General features: G+C 41.0%; 1 protein-coding gene across 1 annotated transcript in view; it reads right to left on the bottom strand.

Annotated features, from left to right (window-relative positions):
* Positions 1–18058, bottom strand: part of VPS41 (VPS41 subunit of HOPS complex) — a 234039-nt gene that overhangs the window by 12473 nt on the left and 203508 nt on the right. The window contains exons 22-24 of the mRNA XM_044293996.1: positions 15643–15780; positions 12081–12135; positions 10280–10420 (exon numbers count right to left, since the gene is read on the bottom strand). Of these exons, the coding sequence (XP_044149931.1) occupies positions 10280–10420; positions 12081–12135; positions 15643–15780 (334 nt within the window). The remainder of the gene's footprint in view (positions 1–10279; positions 10421–12080; positions 12136–15642; positions 15781–18058) is intronic.

The raw sequence follows: 18058 nt of genomic DNA, 5'->3' as shown, positions 1-18058 counted from the left end.
GTCCATGCTCCTGCTTTGCTCCGAGCCTTCCACGCACGCTTCCCTCAGAAACCGTTCCTTACTCCGCGGAGGAGGGGCCCTTGAGGGGGAGGTACTGTCATGGTCTTACCTCCTTGCTGTTCCCTTCGTTTGACATGTGCTGGCGGCCATCTTGGTTTCTGGGTTTTCTTGTAGCCTCCCACCCTGCGGCTCCTCCTTCCCACTGGGAGGAGCTGGATGCCCAGCTCATATATATAGGAGGTCTGTGGCTTCAGTTCCTTGCTTGGTCCTCCTGTGTTCACATGCTTCCAAGACTGCTGCTGCTTCTGGTTCCTGATCCTGGCCTCGTCTGACTACCCCGTTGGTTCCTGATTCCGGCTTCGTCTGACTACCCCGTTGGTTCCTGATTCCGGCTTCGTCTGACTACCCCGTTGGTTCCTGTTCCTGGCTTCGTCTGACTACCCTTCTGGTTCCTGACCTCTGTCTCCGCAAGACCCTGCTTCGGTTTAGCCATCCGTTCGGACTTTGCTTACGGCTTGCTCTTCAATAAAACCTTCTTATTTTCCACTTATCTCTTGTTGTACGTCTGGTTCATGGTTCCATGACAATTATATATAGTTTACATTTTCTTTTAGGTAAACAGGTGTATTTGCATGCACAAAAGGCAATTTTTTACTTTTTATTACTCAACTTTTTTTATTTTTAACATTTTTTTTGAATATGCGATCCTTTGAGAACTAATAAAATACACGACCACTTCTGTATTGCAGTGTATTATGTCAGTTACTGTAAAAACTGACACAGAGACTATATGGCCGAGGAGGAGGCCTAGGGGCTATTGTTAGACCCCTGGCTGCTAAGGCAACCCCCCTGGCACCCCACATTTGCATTGCGGGAGGAGAGGAATGGGTGAGAGAGGGAGCCCCTTCACATGGGGTTTTATGCTGGTGGAATTTGGCAAACATTTTGAGGCAAAAAATTGTTGACAGACGCACTGAATCTGCCTACCATTATTTCAATGGCAGGCCGCACTGCACCTCATGGCAGTTCATAGCTGAGACTGTGCCAGGAAAGGACATGTCATTTCTTGGCGCTGTGTCTGGATGAACAACGCTGGAAAGAAACAACGCTATATTGCCTTATCTGCCAATTGTTATATATTGGAGATGCAAGCAGCTTCACCAATATGACTGTATTCTGGAAGTAAACATATCTAGGAAAACAATATTCGGAGCTGCATCTGAGGCTTGTCACTTCCTTAAATTATGAGAGCAATAATAATCTCAGCTGCACCACCGCTAAATAACAAGAATGGACTGAGACTATGAATCTCTCCAACATACATTACACAGACAACTCCCACACACTTTCATTTATAATACAGATTTTAACTGTAGCTGGGAAAACAAGAATTGCCTATTGCCTTGCACTGCCTTGCTACTTCAGGTGGACACGGGTGCTCCTCCACTCACCCTGTGTCTGTCACAGTTCCAGTGCTCTGGCAGCGGGCCCGGGCGCCAGTGTGTCTATTGGCGTTATTCTTCATTGAACCTCACCTCATTCTGCAATATTGCAAGGCATAACCCTCTGTCCAAGCAACAGGTTTACTAGCTTTCTAAATCCTGCAAAGGTGCTGTAATCCGCTTGTTTGAGCATCTACAGACTTCTACCTGATTCCTGGATTCTAACCCTCTGCCACCTGACCAAACCCATGCCTGATTAATATACTGACCCTGTGCCGCCTGCCCTAACGTCGACCCGTTATAGACTATGGCTTTGCCCCTCTGTGCTTCACACTGCCCTGACTTCGACCCGTTATTGACTATGGCTTTGCCCTTCTGTGCGTCAGCTGTCAACCACACCAGGACTACTCCTGGTGACTTCCCTGCAGTGAAATCCAGATTCCTTTATAGGGGTAAAAGGTGAATAATTGGGGACTGCAAGGATAACATCCTTAGATTTAACCCAAAGGTTGGTTCACGCAATGGTTCCACCCTCACTGATTGCTACAACGTAATATACTGTAGAAGCGGTAATCTGCTCTAAATATGCAGCAAAACCTGCTTTTGTGCATTACAAAGGGTTAACACTGTGGTAAAAATAGGCTGTTTGGAGCTATAAAAATTGCAGCATGTCTTTAAATCTGCAGCAGACAAATTTGATACACCAGAATGGGGTCCCTATGACTGATACTGTATATGGGGGTTGTGAGGGATTGCACCTTCATTTTGTATCCTGGGTTCCATTTTACTTTCTGGTTTATTTTAGGTTAGAATTGAGAATTGGTGAGCCGTGTGTATTTGAGACAAAGTTAATTGCTTACTAGTTCTCAGTGTGCCTGATGTTCTGGGAGTGTAACTGGTACTAGATACTTTTCAAGGATGAATAACTGAAGGATAAGATAAGGTTTTTTGTACTCAAATGTGCTCGACTAGCAAATATAAAACAAGAAAGAAGAAATTATTATTATTATTGATCACGCGATGCTAACGTAAAATAACAATATCTGTGTTTGGCTTGAGTTCTAGAAAAAGGGTATAAATATTTTGTATCCGCCCAATAAAGATGAGAGATCATTCTGATATGGTGTATCTCTTGGCGAGTCTGTATGGTTTATCTCTTCCGAGTATTCACTTTTTTTTTACCTGATTTGGACCCCAGCAGGTCATAGAAGTAGGGGTTTTGCCCTAACAGGGGTACATTTTAGATTGGTGTTTAAATGTAAATGGTGCCTGATTATGATTATTCAATAAAAAAAATGCTGCCAGATACTTCTCTCCTAAACCATGCTTGGCCTTGGTCGCAATCAGAACTAATGGACAGAAATGAGTCCATATTGTGAAGGATTATTAATGATCTTCTTTGGGGGAGGAAACGGGTAAGACTTAAGTTAGAGCATTGGTATAAGCCCCTGGAGAGTGGAGGAGTTAACCTCCCTTGTTTTAAGGGATATTTCTTAGGCTACTTTCACACTAGCGCTTGATCGGATCCGTTCTGAACGGATCCGATCATATTAATGCAGACGGAGGCTCCGTTCAGTACGGATCCGTCTGCATTAATAACTTAGAAAAATTTCTAAGTGCGAAAGTAGCCTGAGCGGATCCGTTCAGACTTTCAATGTAAAGTCAATGGGGGACGGATCCGCTTGAAGATTGAGCCATATGGTGTCATCTTCAAACGGATCCGTTCCCATTGACTTACAGTGTAAGTCTGGACGGATCCGCACGCCTCCGCACGGCCAGGCGGACAGCTGAACGCTGCAAGCAGCGTTCAGCTGTCCGCCTGTCCGTGCGGAGGCGAGCGGAGCGGAGGCTGAACGCCGCCAGACTGATGCAGTCTGAGCGGATCCGCATCCATTCAGACTGCATCAGGGCTGGACGGAAGTGTTCTGCTCCGCTCGTGAGCTCCTTCAAACGGAGCTCACGAGCGGACAGCAGAACGCTCGTGTGAAAGTAGCCTTAGCTGCACAGTTTTGGTTTCTCCGTGAATGGAAAGATAGCCCACTTTGGGGGAATTTAGATTAGCCAGGAAGCTTTTTGTGAAGTCATGGCAGGCTATTAGACTATGGTGTGGAGTGAAAGGCTCACTAGGATGCACTCCTTTATGGTATAATCAGCATTTACAAACTTTATATGAACTAGCTAAGGAACAATACTCGCAAAAAAGTAATATTTTATATTTGACACGGGTAGTAAGTAATGGAGATATTATTTCATTTGAAGAATTATCACAGAGAGAAAAAGCACAGAAATTATTATGGTTTCAGTATCTACAGTTAAGAAAGGCACTTTTGAGTATAAAGGAAAAAAATAGGTTTCAAATAGATACCTTTACACAATTTAATGAGTGGATAGGGAATTTGGATCAGAAGATGAAGATTTCTCTCCTTTATAAAAATATACTTTTATTTCAATTTGGAGGTGTTTCTTCTGCTGGCCAGAGGACTTGGCAAAATGAGTGTCCAATGATCCATTTGGATGACCAGCAGAAGGTAACTTTGAATTTAAATTGGTCTCACATAATTATAATCACGTGGTGGTTCAGTTTAATATTCTACATAGACTTTATGTTACACCTCTCTGGCTTAATAGCTGTGGGATTAGGAAAGACTCTAACTGTCCCAGGTGCGATGTCCCTGAAGCGGACTATCTGCACATGTTTTGGTCCTGCGCAGAGCTGAAACACTATTGGGGGACTATTTATAAATATATTGAGGGAAAACTGAAGGTGCGGATCCCTTTCTCTGCTGAATGTTGGGTACTGGGTGAGCTGGCCAAGGTGAGCTGTCAGCAACATAAAAAAAATCTTTTATTTAAGATCATGTTTTTGGCACGACTTTTGATAGCACGCTCTTGGTTTGCACGAAACAGTCCCACTATGAATACATGGTTAAATCTGGTGAATACTACTAAGAGATATGAATATATTTTGCATAAGCAGAGAAATACTGAGAAAAAATGGACACTGGAACTCATAGAGCCTCCCCGCTCTTAACCCATCACCACTACTCCTCGGTCTCAGGACGGAGGAGGGTGGGAGTTTTTTTTTTTTTTTTTTAGGGGGGGGGGGGGCTAAAGGAAAATATGTTGATATGTGTTAATAATTACATGTTTTTTGCAATGGTTATTGTTGGACAATTAATAAAGTGCTATTGAATGTGAAAAAAAAGAAAAAGAAAGAGAAGGAAAAAAAAAAGGGAGAAAAAAAAATGTTGTCCTTATCTATATTTATAACTTGGTCCTAGAATTACGTCAAATGTTATCTTTTTGTCAGATTAAAAGAAAATAGAAGATTTGATTATGATTACACAAACTGTGACCTAAAACACTAGTGTCCCCTGGTGGTGGTGGGTGAGAGAGCAGTGGCAAATTGATGCACTATGATCTCATTAGTCATGTGAAAGACCAAACCAAGCCCACCTTCCGAGTGGGGGATAAAAGTTATCAGGAGCCAGGAAGGAAAAAAAACACCAGATCGATCCAGGAAAGCCACAAAGACAGAGAACTGATTCTAGTTCTAGTCAGATGGTCTAACTGAATTGATATACTGTATATTATATAACATGGTGAAAGCCTAACTTTACTTTGTATCAGGAAAATCTGTTCACTGTGAGAAATCAAGTGTCAATCTTGAGTTTTCTTTTGTGTCTGTTATTACTAAGATACCATTTTAATTATTAATTATATTTATATCCTATAGGTTATCTTGCATTCTGGATTGCATATCAATGATCGCTATTTTTTATTGTCACCAATTTTGATATTGTCTTATTTTATTTTTTATTGCACCAAAATATTATTAATAAATATATATATTTTTTTATATTTATATTTTGTACACAACTGTCTTCCTTTTGTCTTCAACTTAGCACAGATAAAGAGCTCTTATTAGCAGTGATGGCCAGTTCGCATTGTTCACCCTCGAACACAAGCTGGGTGCCATCTTTTCTCACAAGTCCGGCGAGGCACAGGTAAGTCCTTACCTGTGCCTGTGCGCGACCAGTCTGAAATCAAATGTGGTCTCCGGGAGCAGGCAGTTCCGAGAACAGCCACAGGGAGCCTTCATCGGGCTGTTCTCGGAACTGCCTGCTCCCGGTAACCGCATTTGATTTCAGACCGGTCACGCACAGGTAAGGACTTACCTGTGCCTCGCCGGACTTGTGAGAAAAGATGGCAGCCCGCATGTGTTCACGGGCGAACAATGCGAACTGGCCATCACTGCTCGTTAGCTCTTTTTTTTTATTTGTGGAAATAAGTCGGGATCTCCTCTATTTTAGATTCTAGCTTGTTTTTACATAATTAAATTGAACTGTTTTTTCAGAGCAGTATAAATATTTTGACATCGCCCCCTACCCTATAATCTATTATTGGGTAACTGTAAGGAGGCCCCATATACAGTTAGGTCCATATATATTTGGACACTGACACACATTTAGTTTTTATTACCTGTTTACTAAAACATATTCAAGTTATAGTTATATGATGGACAAGGACACAAAGTCCAGGATTTTAGCTTTCATTTGAGGGTTTAGGAGTTTCAGCTCCTTTACATGTTGAACCCTGTTTTTAAAGGGACCAAAAGTAATTGGACAATTGACTCAAAGCCTGTTTCATCGGCAGGTGTGGGCAATTCCTTTATTATTTCATTCTCAATTAAGCACATTAAAGGCCTGGGGTTGATTTGAGGTGTGGTGATTGCATTTTGGAGATTTTGCTGAGAAGTAAACATGTGGTCAAGGAACTCTCCATGCAGGTGAAACAAGCTATACTTCATCTGGGAAAACAGAAAAAAAACTTCTGAGAAATTGCTCCACTATTAGGAGTGGCAAAATATATAGTTTGGTACATCCTGAGAAAGAAAGAAAGCACTGGTGACCTCAACAATTAAAAAATACCTGGGCTCCCACGGAAGACAACAGTGGTGGATGATTGCATAATAATTACCATGGTGAAGAGAAACCCCTTCACAACAGCCAACCACGTGAACAACACTTTCCAGGATATAGGCCTATCAATATCTACATGTACCATAAAGAGAAGACTGCATGAAAGTAAATACAGAGGCTTCACTGCACAGTGCAAGCCACTCATAAGCCTCAAGAATAAGGCGGCTAGATTGGACTTTGCTAAAAAACATATTAAAAAACCAGAACACTTCTGGAAGAACATTCTTTGGACAGATGAAACCAAGATCAACCTCTACCAGAATGATGGAAAGAAAACAGTATGGCGAAAGCATGGTGCAGCTCATGATCCAAAGCATACCACATCATCTGTAAAACACGGTGGAGGCAGTGTGATGGCTTGGGCATGCATGAATGCCAGTGGCACTGGGTCCCTAGTGTTTATTGATGATGTGACACAGGACAGAAGCAACCAGATGAATTCTGGGGATTTCAGAGACATACTGTGTGCTCAAATCCAGGGCAAACTGATTGGTCGGGTTTCATAATAGAGATGGACAATGACCCAAAACATGAAGCCAAAGCAACCCAGGAGTTTATTAAAGAAAAGAAGTGGGATATTCTTGAATGACCAAGTCAGTCACTTGATAAAGACAGAAGTTTAGCATTTTACTTGATAAAGACTAAACTTCAGACAGAAAGGCCTACAAACAAACAGCAACTGAAAACCGCGGCAGTAAAGGCCTGGCGAAGCATTAAAAAGGAGGAAACACAGCGTCTGGTGATGTCCATGAGTTCAAGACTTCAGGCAGTCATTGCCAACAAAGGGCTTTCAACCAAAAATTAGAAATTAACATTTTATTTACAATTATTTAATTTGTCCAATTACTTTTGAGCCCCTGAAATGAAGGGATTGATTTAAAAAAAATGCTTTAGTTCCTCACATTTTTATGCAAACATTTTGTTTAACCTTGATATGAAAGCACAATGAAATTCCAGCACTCACGATTTTGGTACCAAAATCGTGAGTGCTGGAATTTCATTGTGCTTTCATATCAAGAATATACGGGCTTGCCGGCCTTTTCCGTGCACGCAGGTGGTGGAATAATTGGGTGAGCTGGACTTTTCTTTGTGCATATTCATTTTGTTTAACCCACTGAATTAAAGCTGAAAGTCTGAACTTCAACTGCATCTGAATCCATTATGGCAATGTACAGAACAAAAATTAGAAAAATGTTGTCTCTGTCCAAATATATATGGACCTAACTGTACATTATATTATCAGCAAAAACTGCAAAGAATTATTAACCACTTCACATCTGGGCCATTTGCCCCTTCCTGACTAGGCCTTATTTTGCAAATCTGACACGTGTCATTGTATGGTAATAACTTTGGAATGCTTTTACTTATCCAAGCCATTCTGAGATTGTTTTCTTATGACACATTGTACCTTATTACAGTGGTAAATTTGAGTCGATATATTTAACCTTTTTTTTTATAAAATAATCCAAAATGTACCCCAAATTTAGAAAAATTAGCAATTTTCAAAATTTCTATTTCTCCGGTTTTAAAACAGAAAGGGATACCTCATAAAATATGTATTACTTAACATTCCCCATATGTCTACTTTATGTGGGCCTCATTTTGTAAATTTCATTTTATTTTTTTAGGACGTTAGAAGTCTTAGAATTTTAGAAGCAATTCTTAAAATGTTTAAGAAAATTTCAAATACCAACTTTTTAAGGGCCAGTTCAGGTCTGAAGTCACTTTGTGGGGCTTACATAGTGGAAACCCCGTATAAATGACCCCATTGTAGAAACTAAACCCCTCAAGTTACTCAAAACTGATTTTACAAACTTTGTTAACCCTTTAGATGTTCCACAAGAATTAAAGGAAAATGGAGATGACATTTCAAATTTTTTTGGGCAGATTTTCCATTTTAATCCATTTATTTCTTTACCACATCGAGGGTTAACAGACAAACAAAACATAAACACCCCACGTGTTGTCATAAACTGATGTAAAAGCACACGGCAGGGCGCAAAAGAAAAGGAGCATCGTATGGTTTTTGGAAGGCAGATTTTGCTGAACTGGTTTTTAGATGCCATGTCCCATTTGAAGCCCCCCTGATGCACCCTTACAGTAGAAACTCCCAAAAAGTGACCCCATTTTGGAAACTAGAGGATAAGGGGCCAGTTTTATTGGTACTATTTTGGGGTACATATGATTTTTAATTGCTCTATATTACGTTTTTTGTGAGGCAAGGTAACCCAAAAATGGCTGTTTTGGCACTTTTTTATTTTTTACAATATTCATCTGGGAAGATCATGTGCTATTTTTGTAGAGCAGGTTGTTACGGATGCAATTATATCAAATATGTCTATTTTCTTTGTTTCAGTTTTATGTAATAAAGCATTTTTGAAGAACAAATTATGTTTTTGTGTCTCCATTTCTGAATGCCATATTTTTTTTTTTTTTTGGGTACATATGTGCTGCACAGAAGAACACAACACTGTACAGCCTCAGTGCAGGGCTGATCGTGGTCTGTGAAAGATCTGACAGTTCCTGCACACTCCCGGACCCGGCGGTCACATGTATACAGTGATCTAGAAGGCAGGGACACTTGGGAACTGTCCCTGCCTTCTCTCTGGGGTGGCCTACTGTCACTGACAGTGGGCCCCCCGCTCAGCAGCTGCACGATTAGCGAGCAGCAGCCATCTCTGAATGGACGTTCCAGAACATCCATTCAGAGATGAACATCCATTCAGAGATAAACATCCACCCATAGGACGTTTGTATCCTATGGGCGGATGTGAAGTGGTTAAATGTGTGTTGTATTTAAAATGGTTCTGGGTGTTTAATATTGATGACCTATCCTCATGATAGGTCATCAATACCTGAATGGTGGAGGTCCAACACCGGACACCTCTGCTGATCTGCTGCTTGAATTGACCACTGCACCTCCTTGCCAGTTAACAAGCACAGCACCTTCCACTGGATATTGGAATGGGACTGAGCAGTTCCTAGAGCATGTGACTGATGAATGTGACATCACTAGCCTAGAAAGAGGTTGGGGCCTTCACTGAGTGCTGCAGAATCTTCAAACAGCTGATTGGTGGGGGTGCTGGGAGTCAGACCCCCACTGATCAGATAATGATGACCTATCCTGAGGACAGGTCATCAAAATAAATACCTGGGCAACCCATTTAATGCATTGATGGGGAGTAGCGTTGATCACGAATATTCTAATTGCGAATTTTAAGCGCGAATATTGGCACTTCGAGAATTCTAAATACCAGTGCATGCAAATTTTTTACGCGGAAAGTTATGTGAATTTTATGCAAATTTTGGCAATCAAGAAAATAATGCCTGGAGATCACGAATTCGCAAATTCTCGAATATATGGCGTATATTCGCCCAAATATTTGCAAAATATTGCGAATTTGAATATTGCCCCTGCCACTCATCACTAATGGGGAGCTAAAGTATTAAAAATGCTCCAGTATTCGGATATTTGTACCCCTTGTTTATTTGTGTATTACTTTTTAGCAGTCTTAAGGAATTGGGGAAAATCCACACACACACACAATTTTAAATCTCAATATAATCGTCAGATACTTCAAAATTAATTAATTATAACTGTGCTCATCATTGTCACCTAGAAGTGAAGCTGATGCTTGAAAATTGGCAGAATGAAGCACAAACCACCCTGAAGGAATCTCCTCTATTCTTCACTCAATTCTACAAAATGCTGACAATGCAGTACTTCACAGTTGCATCTGAAAATCTGGATACACTCCAGATAAGATATTCAGTTTTCGCCAGACTTAGACTATGGCCAGGAAGAGAAATGCCCTTGAATGTTGCGCAGTGTAGAAAGCAATGCTCTTGTCTTACGTGGTTTGTCAATGGAGTACAGAATAAGGTCCTCCCACAGCTCTGCATCATCCTGCTCCTTTGCAAACTCAATGGCTTTATCTACATCTCTAAGTTCCTCCATGATCATCTGCAGTGCCCTTCGACTGTTACCCATGCGACCTGTCAAACACATAGAATACATAGGTTTGTAACACATTTAAACTTTAGCTGCAGTAGGAAAACAATCTAGAAGCAGCAATATGCCGAAAAAGAATTTAAATCCACCAATAATACTATCCATTGCACAGAAGACATTCAATACTTTATTTTTTTTTCTTCTTCTCTGCTCTCATTTTCATCCCCCAACACTTTCCCCAGCACTTTCCTAGAATCATCTTTATTTCACATATAAACCCTTTAGAGATCTACCAGTCATAATAGACTTCTAGGGCCTTTTCCTTCATAAGAGCTCATCCCTTTAGGAGATAAGTATCTGAGCCGTGGTGATCTGACTGTTCGCACCCCCACTGGTCAGATACCTATCCTGTGGATAGGGGATAACTTCTTATGGTCGGACAACCCATTTAATTTAATTTTACAGTTTTTTTTATGTATCTGAACTTGAAAATTACATTTTTTCACACAATATAAACTCAATAATTCTAAAATGTGATGACTAAAATGGTTAGAAAATAAAGACCAATCTGCCTAAAAAGGCAATAAAGCGACTGGAGTTTAAAGTGAAATATATATGTTGGTAGAGACACCACCTAGAGACCACCTGCTGTAAGCAGCTCATTTCCACTGCATCTACTACGGTATATGTACAGGTTGGGTTAACCTTTTCATAAATTTAAATATTAGGAAGTGGAGGAGAGTGGAAATTTAGAAACAAATGTAGACAACAGGAGGACCAGGGTCTCAAACCCCATAGAGCAAGATGTGAGCATTCTGTAATTGTGAAGGCTAGGGGATACTGAAATGTGTTCATTAAACAGCTTTAGGAGAAACATTTTCTCATATCTATGTGTATTAAAATTTTGCTTCATTACATTACAATCTATACCTCAAAAGCGACTAGAGTCTAGTCACAACACATTATGACCCTACACTTGGTGTATACACTAGGAAAAGCTCCTGGCATAGAGTATACCCCAAGCATAGCCATAAGGTTCCAACTACTCAACAAAGCCTCAGTGGGGCTGGTATATGATGGTATACCCTAATGGGAGCTTCTGGGTGACATATCTCACTATATGCCTTTACCAGTGTTTCCCAAACAGGGTTCCTGAGCACTGAACATACTGTAGCAACTATAAGACCTGTCACTTTGACATTTAGGGAAGGCACAATAATTTCAGCCTGCTCAAAGATACTTTAAAAACACTAAATATATCTGGGACAAATTAAAGAACTGAATAAGGAATCTAGAATGCTTTTGGCTCTGTATGTGTGGTACCTAATGAAAGAATTATATTAACCTGCTCCACAACACTCCAGTATGGTGGCTCACTTCTGGCCAAGATCACATGTGTTGCTGCAGGAAATTACTGTCCCAACGTAACTGCTGAGGCCAGTCATTGGCTGCTGCGGTGCACAACTTTTAAAATTAGTCCCCCAAAGGGCCCAAAACAACTTTAAGGGTTCTCCTGGAGTGGAAACATCTTCCAAAGGATCTCCTGTTGCAAAAAGGTTGGGAATTACTGGCCTATATAGTGGCAAATGTTGCAGACATCCGTCAGAGGTATATGTGAGGTGCATCTCATGATTTATATGTCAAACAGAAGCTGAAAAACCCAATGTGAACAGGCCTTTAAACACAAGACAGTAATTTACTTACTTAACAGAAATACTGTCTCTCCCACAAAGTTTCTCTGCTGACAGATCTCAAGGGCCTGTTATTAAGGAGAAAAAATATATAGATTGTATGTCTAAAACCATGCAGATAACCTTAACTGAAGTTACATAATAAGAATTTATCTGTACATTACAGAAAGATTATGGTACATAGAAAAATTAATGTCTCAGGCTGCATCATCTTCACATCCTAAAATCAGCAGAAATAAAAGGTGCAGGATACGTTTACTTAATTATGTATTAGCATGTAGACTTTTCACATTGTCCCTGTACAAAGTTCTGTTCTCAGCATGTATAGGGACAATCTGTAGAACTCATTATTCACACCACGACCCCACATAATGCTGCCATACACTTCAGGCAATACCACCGCACACTCGCGTTTTGGGCGGATCCGTCATCATTACAATAATACAACCACATCCATCCGTTATGAACGGATCCGCTTGTATTAGCTGTAACATAGCCAAGACGGATCCATCATGAACTCCATTGAAAGTCAATGGGAGTCGGATCCGTTTTCTATTGTGCCAGATTGTGTCAGAGAAAACTGATCCATCCCCATTGACTTACATTGTGTGCCAGGACGGATCCGTTAAGCTCAGTTTCGTCAAGCGGACAGCAAAACGCTGCAGGCAGTGTTTTGGTGTCGGCCTCCAGAGCGGAATGGAGACTGAACGGAGGCAAACTGATGCATTCTGAGCGGATTCTTTTCTATTCAGAATGCATTAGGGCAAAACTAATCCGTTTTGGACCGCTTGTGAGATCCCTGAATGGATCTCACAAATGGAAAGCCAAAACGAGAGTGTGAAAGTAGCCTAATACTTAAACAGAAGCACCCTGCACCCAAATTCATAGACTATTCCTTATAACTATGCAAATACAAAGGCTTGGCAAATTGTCCCAAACTTACAATGGCTGCGCTTATTATACGGGCTGGGTATAGCAGCGTTATAGAGCTGTGTATGGTGGTGTGAATAATAGGGGACCCATTATGCTTTATGCACACAGTTCTGCATCAGGACAATGTCAGTACTGTGTTTGCCTAGGCTGACCTTGTGATACTGTGTGTTGCGTTTGGGGCGGGGGGTGGTTGATGGCTGTGACCCCTACTCAAACGAAGAGGCAATGATGCAGGAACAGTGTTCAGAGTTTTCAGGCCATTTATAGTGAGTATCTGAAGTTCAACAGCTTTCAAGCGTTTGGCAGGTGTCGCACATGCTGGATCCCCTACCAGCCATATCAGTCCAACATTGATGCAGATGAGAACAGTCCCTTTAACATTGTAATGTATTAAGCAATTGTTATACATTTCCCGATATAAACAGAACAGTATACCGTTTTTATCATAACTCAGTAGTACATCTGAATACATGAAAACTGTAATATATTTGTATTGGGGTAGAATCTGCCTTGTATTCCAGTAGTCTTTAGCTCCCTTTCCCCTACATGCAGGCTCTCTATCTGTCTTCAGAAACCTCCTCAGTATTCATCTAGTGTAAAAAAAAGGAATTAGTAAGAACTAGACAGGAAGAAGGGAAAAGTTGGCGCAGTATCTCTCCCTCGCTGTGTGAGATTCATGCTGTGAGAGGGGAGAAAGGGGGATCAGGGTAAGAGCAGCGGGGAAGACTTAGGATTGATCAGGGATCGTGGCATGCAGCACAGTTCTTGAATTCCTTAAAAAGATGCAGGTAAATGTAAATTTTCAAAAAAATGACGTAGAGCGGAGGAAAAAAACTAAACACACTGGCTATATATTACATTTCTGCACTGCCGGCCAGTTCATTGCGAAACACCGACTTTACTCTGAACATGCTGAAGAATGAAAATGGTTTAATATACTTATCTGAAATGACACTGATTGGGTATGACAACTATTTCAATGTCAATTTCCAAAAGGCTTTTAGGCTTTTTTCCAAGTAGTCAATTTTATAATTTGTTCTATGCACTTAATCAGAGAAAAAGCTACTGACACACAGCAGCCAAGGACCTTCATTAAGACTGATATGCTTAAGGATCAAATACAGTTGCTTTATGTCTTGAAATCGAAGATGCCTGGAAAGCATGATTGCTTCTTTCTCCCAAAAAATAATAATAATCAGAACTATGTATGCAATAAAAAGATGTGACTCAGTATTAGCTGTGTTGCATAGTTTAAAAAATGACACACAAAAAAAAGCTATGAAGTAGTGGATATTATGTACCATGGACGTTAGGCTATTGCCTCCTAAAGTAGACATATAGGGGCAGATTTATCAAAACTGGTGTGATTCTACCTTTCGATTTTAGGAGAACCTTTGAAAAATGAAAGGATCAATCTGATTGGTTTCTATGAGCAACTAAGCCAGTTCTACTTTACAACAGTTTTGATAAACCTTGCCTATATAGTTGTTGAATTAGATTTGCTAATCAAAAGTTTTATGGGGCTTAATCATACTTTTTATCCTTTGTATTGCCAATAATAAAAAAATATAATGATCACAGAAGGGAATCATTCCTTAATAAAAAACCTAAATTGTTATCCGTTGCTCCATTTCTGTGGTCCGTGTCCTTTAGAAATCACAGCTATTAATCTCAGGGGGTCAGTCTTACAGACACTATTACTTATACATTGCAGCCTCTTCTCGCACTTCTACAGGACAACTGCTGCAAGCGCCAGATATCAATGTGAATTTGTATGGCCAGTACATAAGTATTTGCCCCTGGTACTGGAGATTTTCATAGTGGATTTCAACTTTTGCAAACTAGAGTGAAATCTGCATCAAATCGGCAGCATTTATGCAACAGAATTTGCACACACAAAAAAACACCACCACTTGGTGCTTTTTTGTCTAGTGTAGATTTTCAGCAGAAATGCTGCAGCGTTTCTGCCACGAGTACCCTTAGGCTAGTGCCACACCTATTGACTCCATAGCGTAACTGTAAACACTGCAGATTTTCCATATGTAATTCAACTGTGGAATATCTGCAGCATTCAGCCTGCTCGACCTGCCACCCAATTCTGATAGGGGAACGGGACACCCGTTTTCAGTATCAGTGGGGGTCCCAGCAGTCGGACTCCCCAGTGGATAGGGGATAATAACTTAAACTTGGCACAAACCCTCAAATATATAAAGTCAGAAAAACAGCTCTGCTTCACTGTAGATCATGAATTTTACCTAAAAACAGCAAGGTGGATACTAACTGCAATAAGGGCCTAGAACAGTTGACAATGAAAGAAGGCGGATATTGGGGTTAAAGAGGTTTTTCGGGTTCAGAATATTAATAGCTTATTTTCTGGATAAGCCATCAATATTTAAGATTGGTGGGAGCGCAATTTTCAAGTCAAACCTATCCAAAAAAGGAGACATCAATATTCTTATCCCAGACAACCCCTTTAGCCTCTTCTGACTCCTGACAAACCAGAATATTTAGGTTTTGAGTGAAGTCAGAGTTAGAAATACCACAAATGAATTTTAAAGGAAAATCTACAAAACCTGTAAACTCTAGCAAAATAAAATTCTGAAGAGACTGAATTATGCCACCCACAGAACAGCTGTGCTTACCTTTTCCAACGGGCAATGAGTGCTGTCTCGAAGAAAAGGCAGAAGATTCGGTCGATCGTATTCTGCATATAAGCTGATTTGCTTTTCATGGTATTTTTGACCTTTGTGATGATCTCTCTTGAAAAGTTTGTGAAGATACTAGAACAAAATGAAAAAAGAAAACTTATCTAAATATATCATGCAGTGCAAATAAAACGCTTTAGAATCTGACCATCAAAAACGTTCAACTCTTGATACACCACTGAAAACATAAATGTAAAGCTATGCAAAAGTTATATCAGAAACATTCGGCACTCCAGCTGCTGTGAAACTACAACTCCCAGCATGCAAACATGCTTCTAACTCCCATAAAAGTGAAACTACACTCTAGGAGTTGTAGTTTCAGAACATCCGGAGGTTGCCGATTCCTGTCCTAGGGGATGTAACGCTGGGGGAATTCACTTATAGAGAAGGATTTGGGTGTCCTTGTAGATCATAGATGAAATTACAGCACACAATGTCAATCAGCTGTTTCTAAGGCAACTAGGATATTGCCATGCATTAAACGAGGCATCGACTCGCGGGGCAGGGATGTAATGTTACCACTTTACGAGGCGATGGTGCGGCCTCATCTGGAATATGAAGTTCAGTTTTGGGCCCCAGTCCATAGAAAGGACGCTCTGCAGCTGGAAAAAGTACAGAGTAGAGCGACTAAACTAATAAGGGGCATAGAGGATCTTAGTTATAAAGAAAGATTCAAAGAATTACCATATTTTTCGCCCCATAAGACGCATCCCCCCCCAAAAGTGGGGGGAAAATGCCCCTGCGTCTTATGGGGCGAACACTAATGAGAGCTTCCATTATGGGAGCGTGCATTAGTACCGGAGGACCAGGAAGCGGTAAAGGCTTTGTACTCGCCGCTTCCTGGTCCTCGGCTGTCGGCTGTGCACAGCGTGAGGGTGCTCTATGACCTCACATTGCGCGCGCCAGTTAACAGCACAGAAGAGCATCGTGCTGGAGGAGAGGGGCGGGGGCTTTCGGAGCGGGAAAGGTAAGTGCTTTTTTATTTTATTACATATGAGGCTGATGGGGGCTAATATAAAGGATACTGGTAGGTAATATATAACGCTGCTGGGGCATGGAGACAGGCATTGGTGGTTAATATAACGATGCTAGGGGCATGGTGACAGGCATTGGTGGCTAATATAACGCTGCTGGGGGCATGGCGACAGGGCATTGGTGGCTAATATAACGCTACTGGGAACATGGTGACAGGCAATGGGGGTTAATATAAGACTGCTGGGCCTGGTGATAGGCAATGGGGGCTGATATGAGGCTGCTTGGGGCTAATGAGAGGTAATGGGGGCTGAAGAGAGGCTGCTAGGGGCTGGTGAGAGGCATATGGGGGGCTGATATAAGGCATGGGGCTCTTATCTGAGGTCTGATTGTGGGTCATTCACATTGAGAGTCTAATCTGAGGTCTTATTAACATTGGGGGTCTTATTGGGACTGTAAGCTTAGATGTTTCCTGTGAACAGATTTAGCTGAATGTCCATACACTACAGAGATTAACAGCGCATAATTGGCAGAACACATACTGTACATTTTAAAGAGAATGCATCTGATATGGGGACATCAGTTACATAGATTTGTATTACAGCAGCCACCTAAACATGTCAGATAATGAGAAACTGAGAGTGTGTGTATGTGTTATGTGCAGAGGTCATTGTGCAGGGAGGGGCAGGAGGTGAGCTGTGATCATCACCTATTATCAGTTTTGTGACCCTGGGTTATCTCATTCCAGTTTTAGAACATGGGTGTTTCCTTCCACTGTAATCCCACCTGTAATGATGATGATAGGATTACCCAGAGGTGATCTCTACAAAACAGGAAGTGGCCTTTAGTAAGGATCAGTGGCCAGGATTTCTTTTGATAGTTTCTTTTTTTAAAGTGATTTGGAAAATGAAAGTAACTGTCCACTGTGACAGTCACGATAGATATGATGTCATGGCATGATAGCAATATTCCGCTCTGACCTCCTTCTGTAGACAGTGAGGACTAGTCAGCTTTCCTGACATTTCTGTTTTGGTCAACATTCCCCATGAAAAAACTGTTCTGGAGTATCTTTTTCTCCATAGCTCTGCATTGTGCTGTTCCTCTATTATTCCTCCTGGATATTTATGAATAAATTGAAAACCCTTGTTCATGGGGTGTCTCCATATACATTCTGGGACTGTCAACACTGCTGTAATATTCATATGATGGACCAAATTTTTCGTCAGACAATGGACTGCAAGTTGTGGTGTGCTGTCCTGCATTTAATGTTACTGTCCACCCTAATAGGTCAATAACAGAGTGTGTAGGGACAATAAATCCCCAAATAGTAGCACCTAGTTGTCAATTTATTCATAAAATACTACAGAATGAATAACAGAGG

This window comes from Bufo gargarizans, chromosome 5 (assembly GCF_014858855.1).
Source record: "Bufo gargarizans isolate SCDJY-AF-19 chromosome 5, ASM1485885v1, whole genome shotgun sequence".
NCBI classification, from domain to species: Eukaryota; Metazoa; Chordata; class Amphibia; order Anura; family Bufonidae; genus Bufo; species Bufo gargarizans.
Note: the sequence above shows the minus strand (reverse complement) of the source record. Positions and strands in the feature narration are given on the sequence as shown.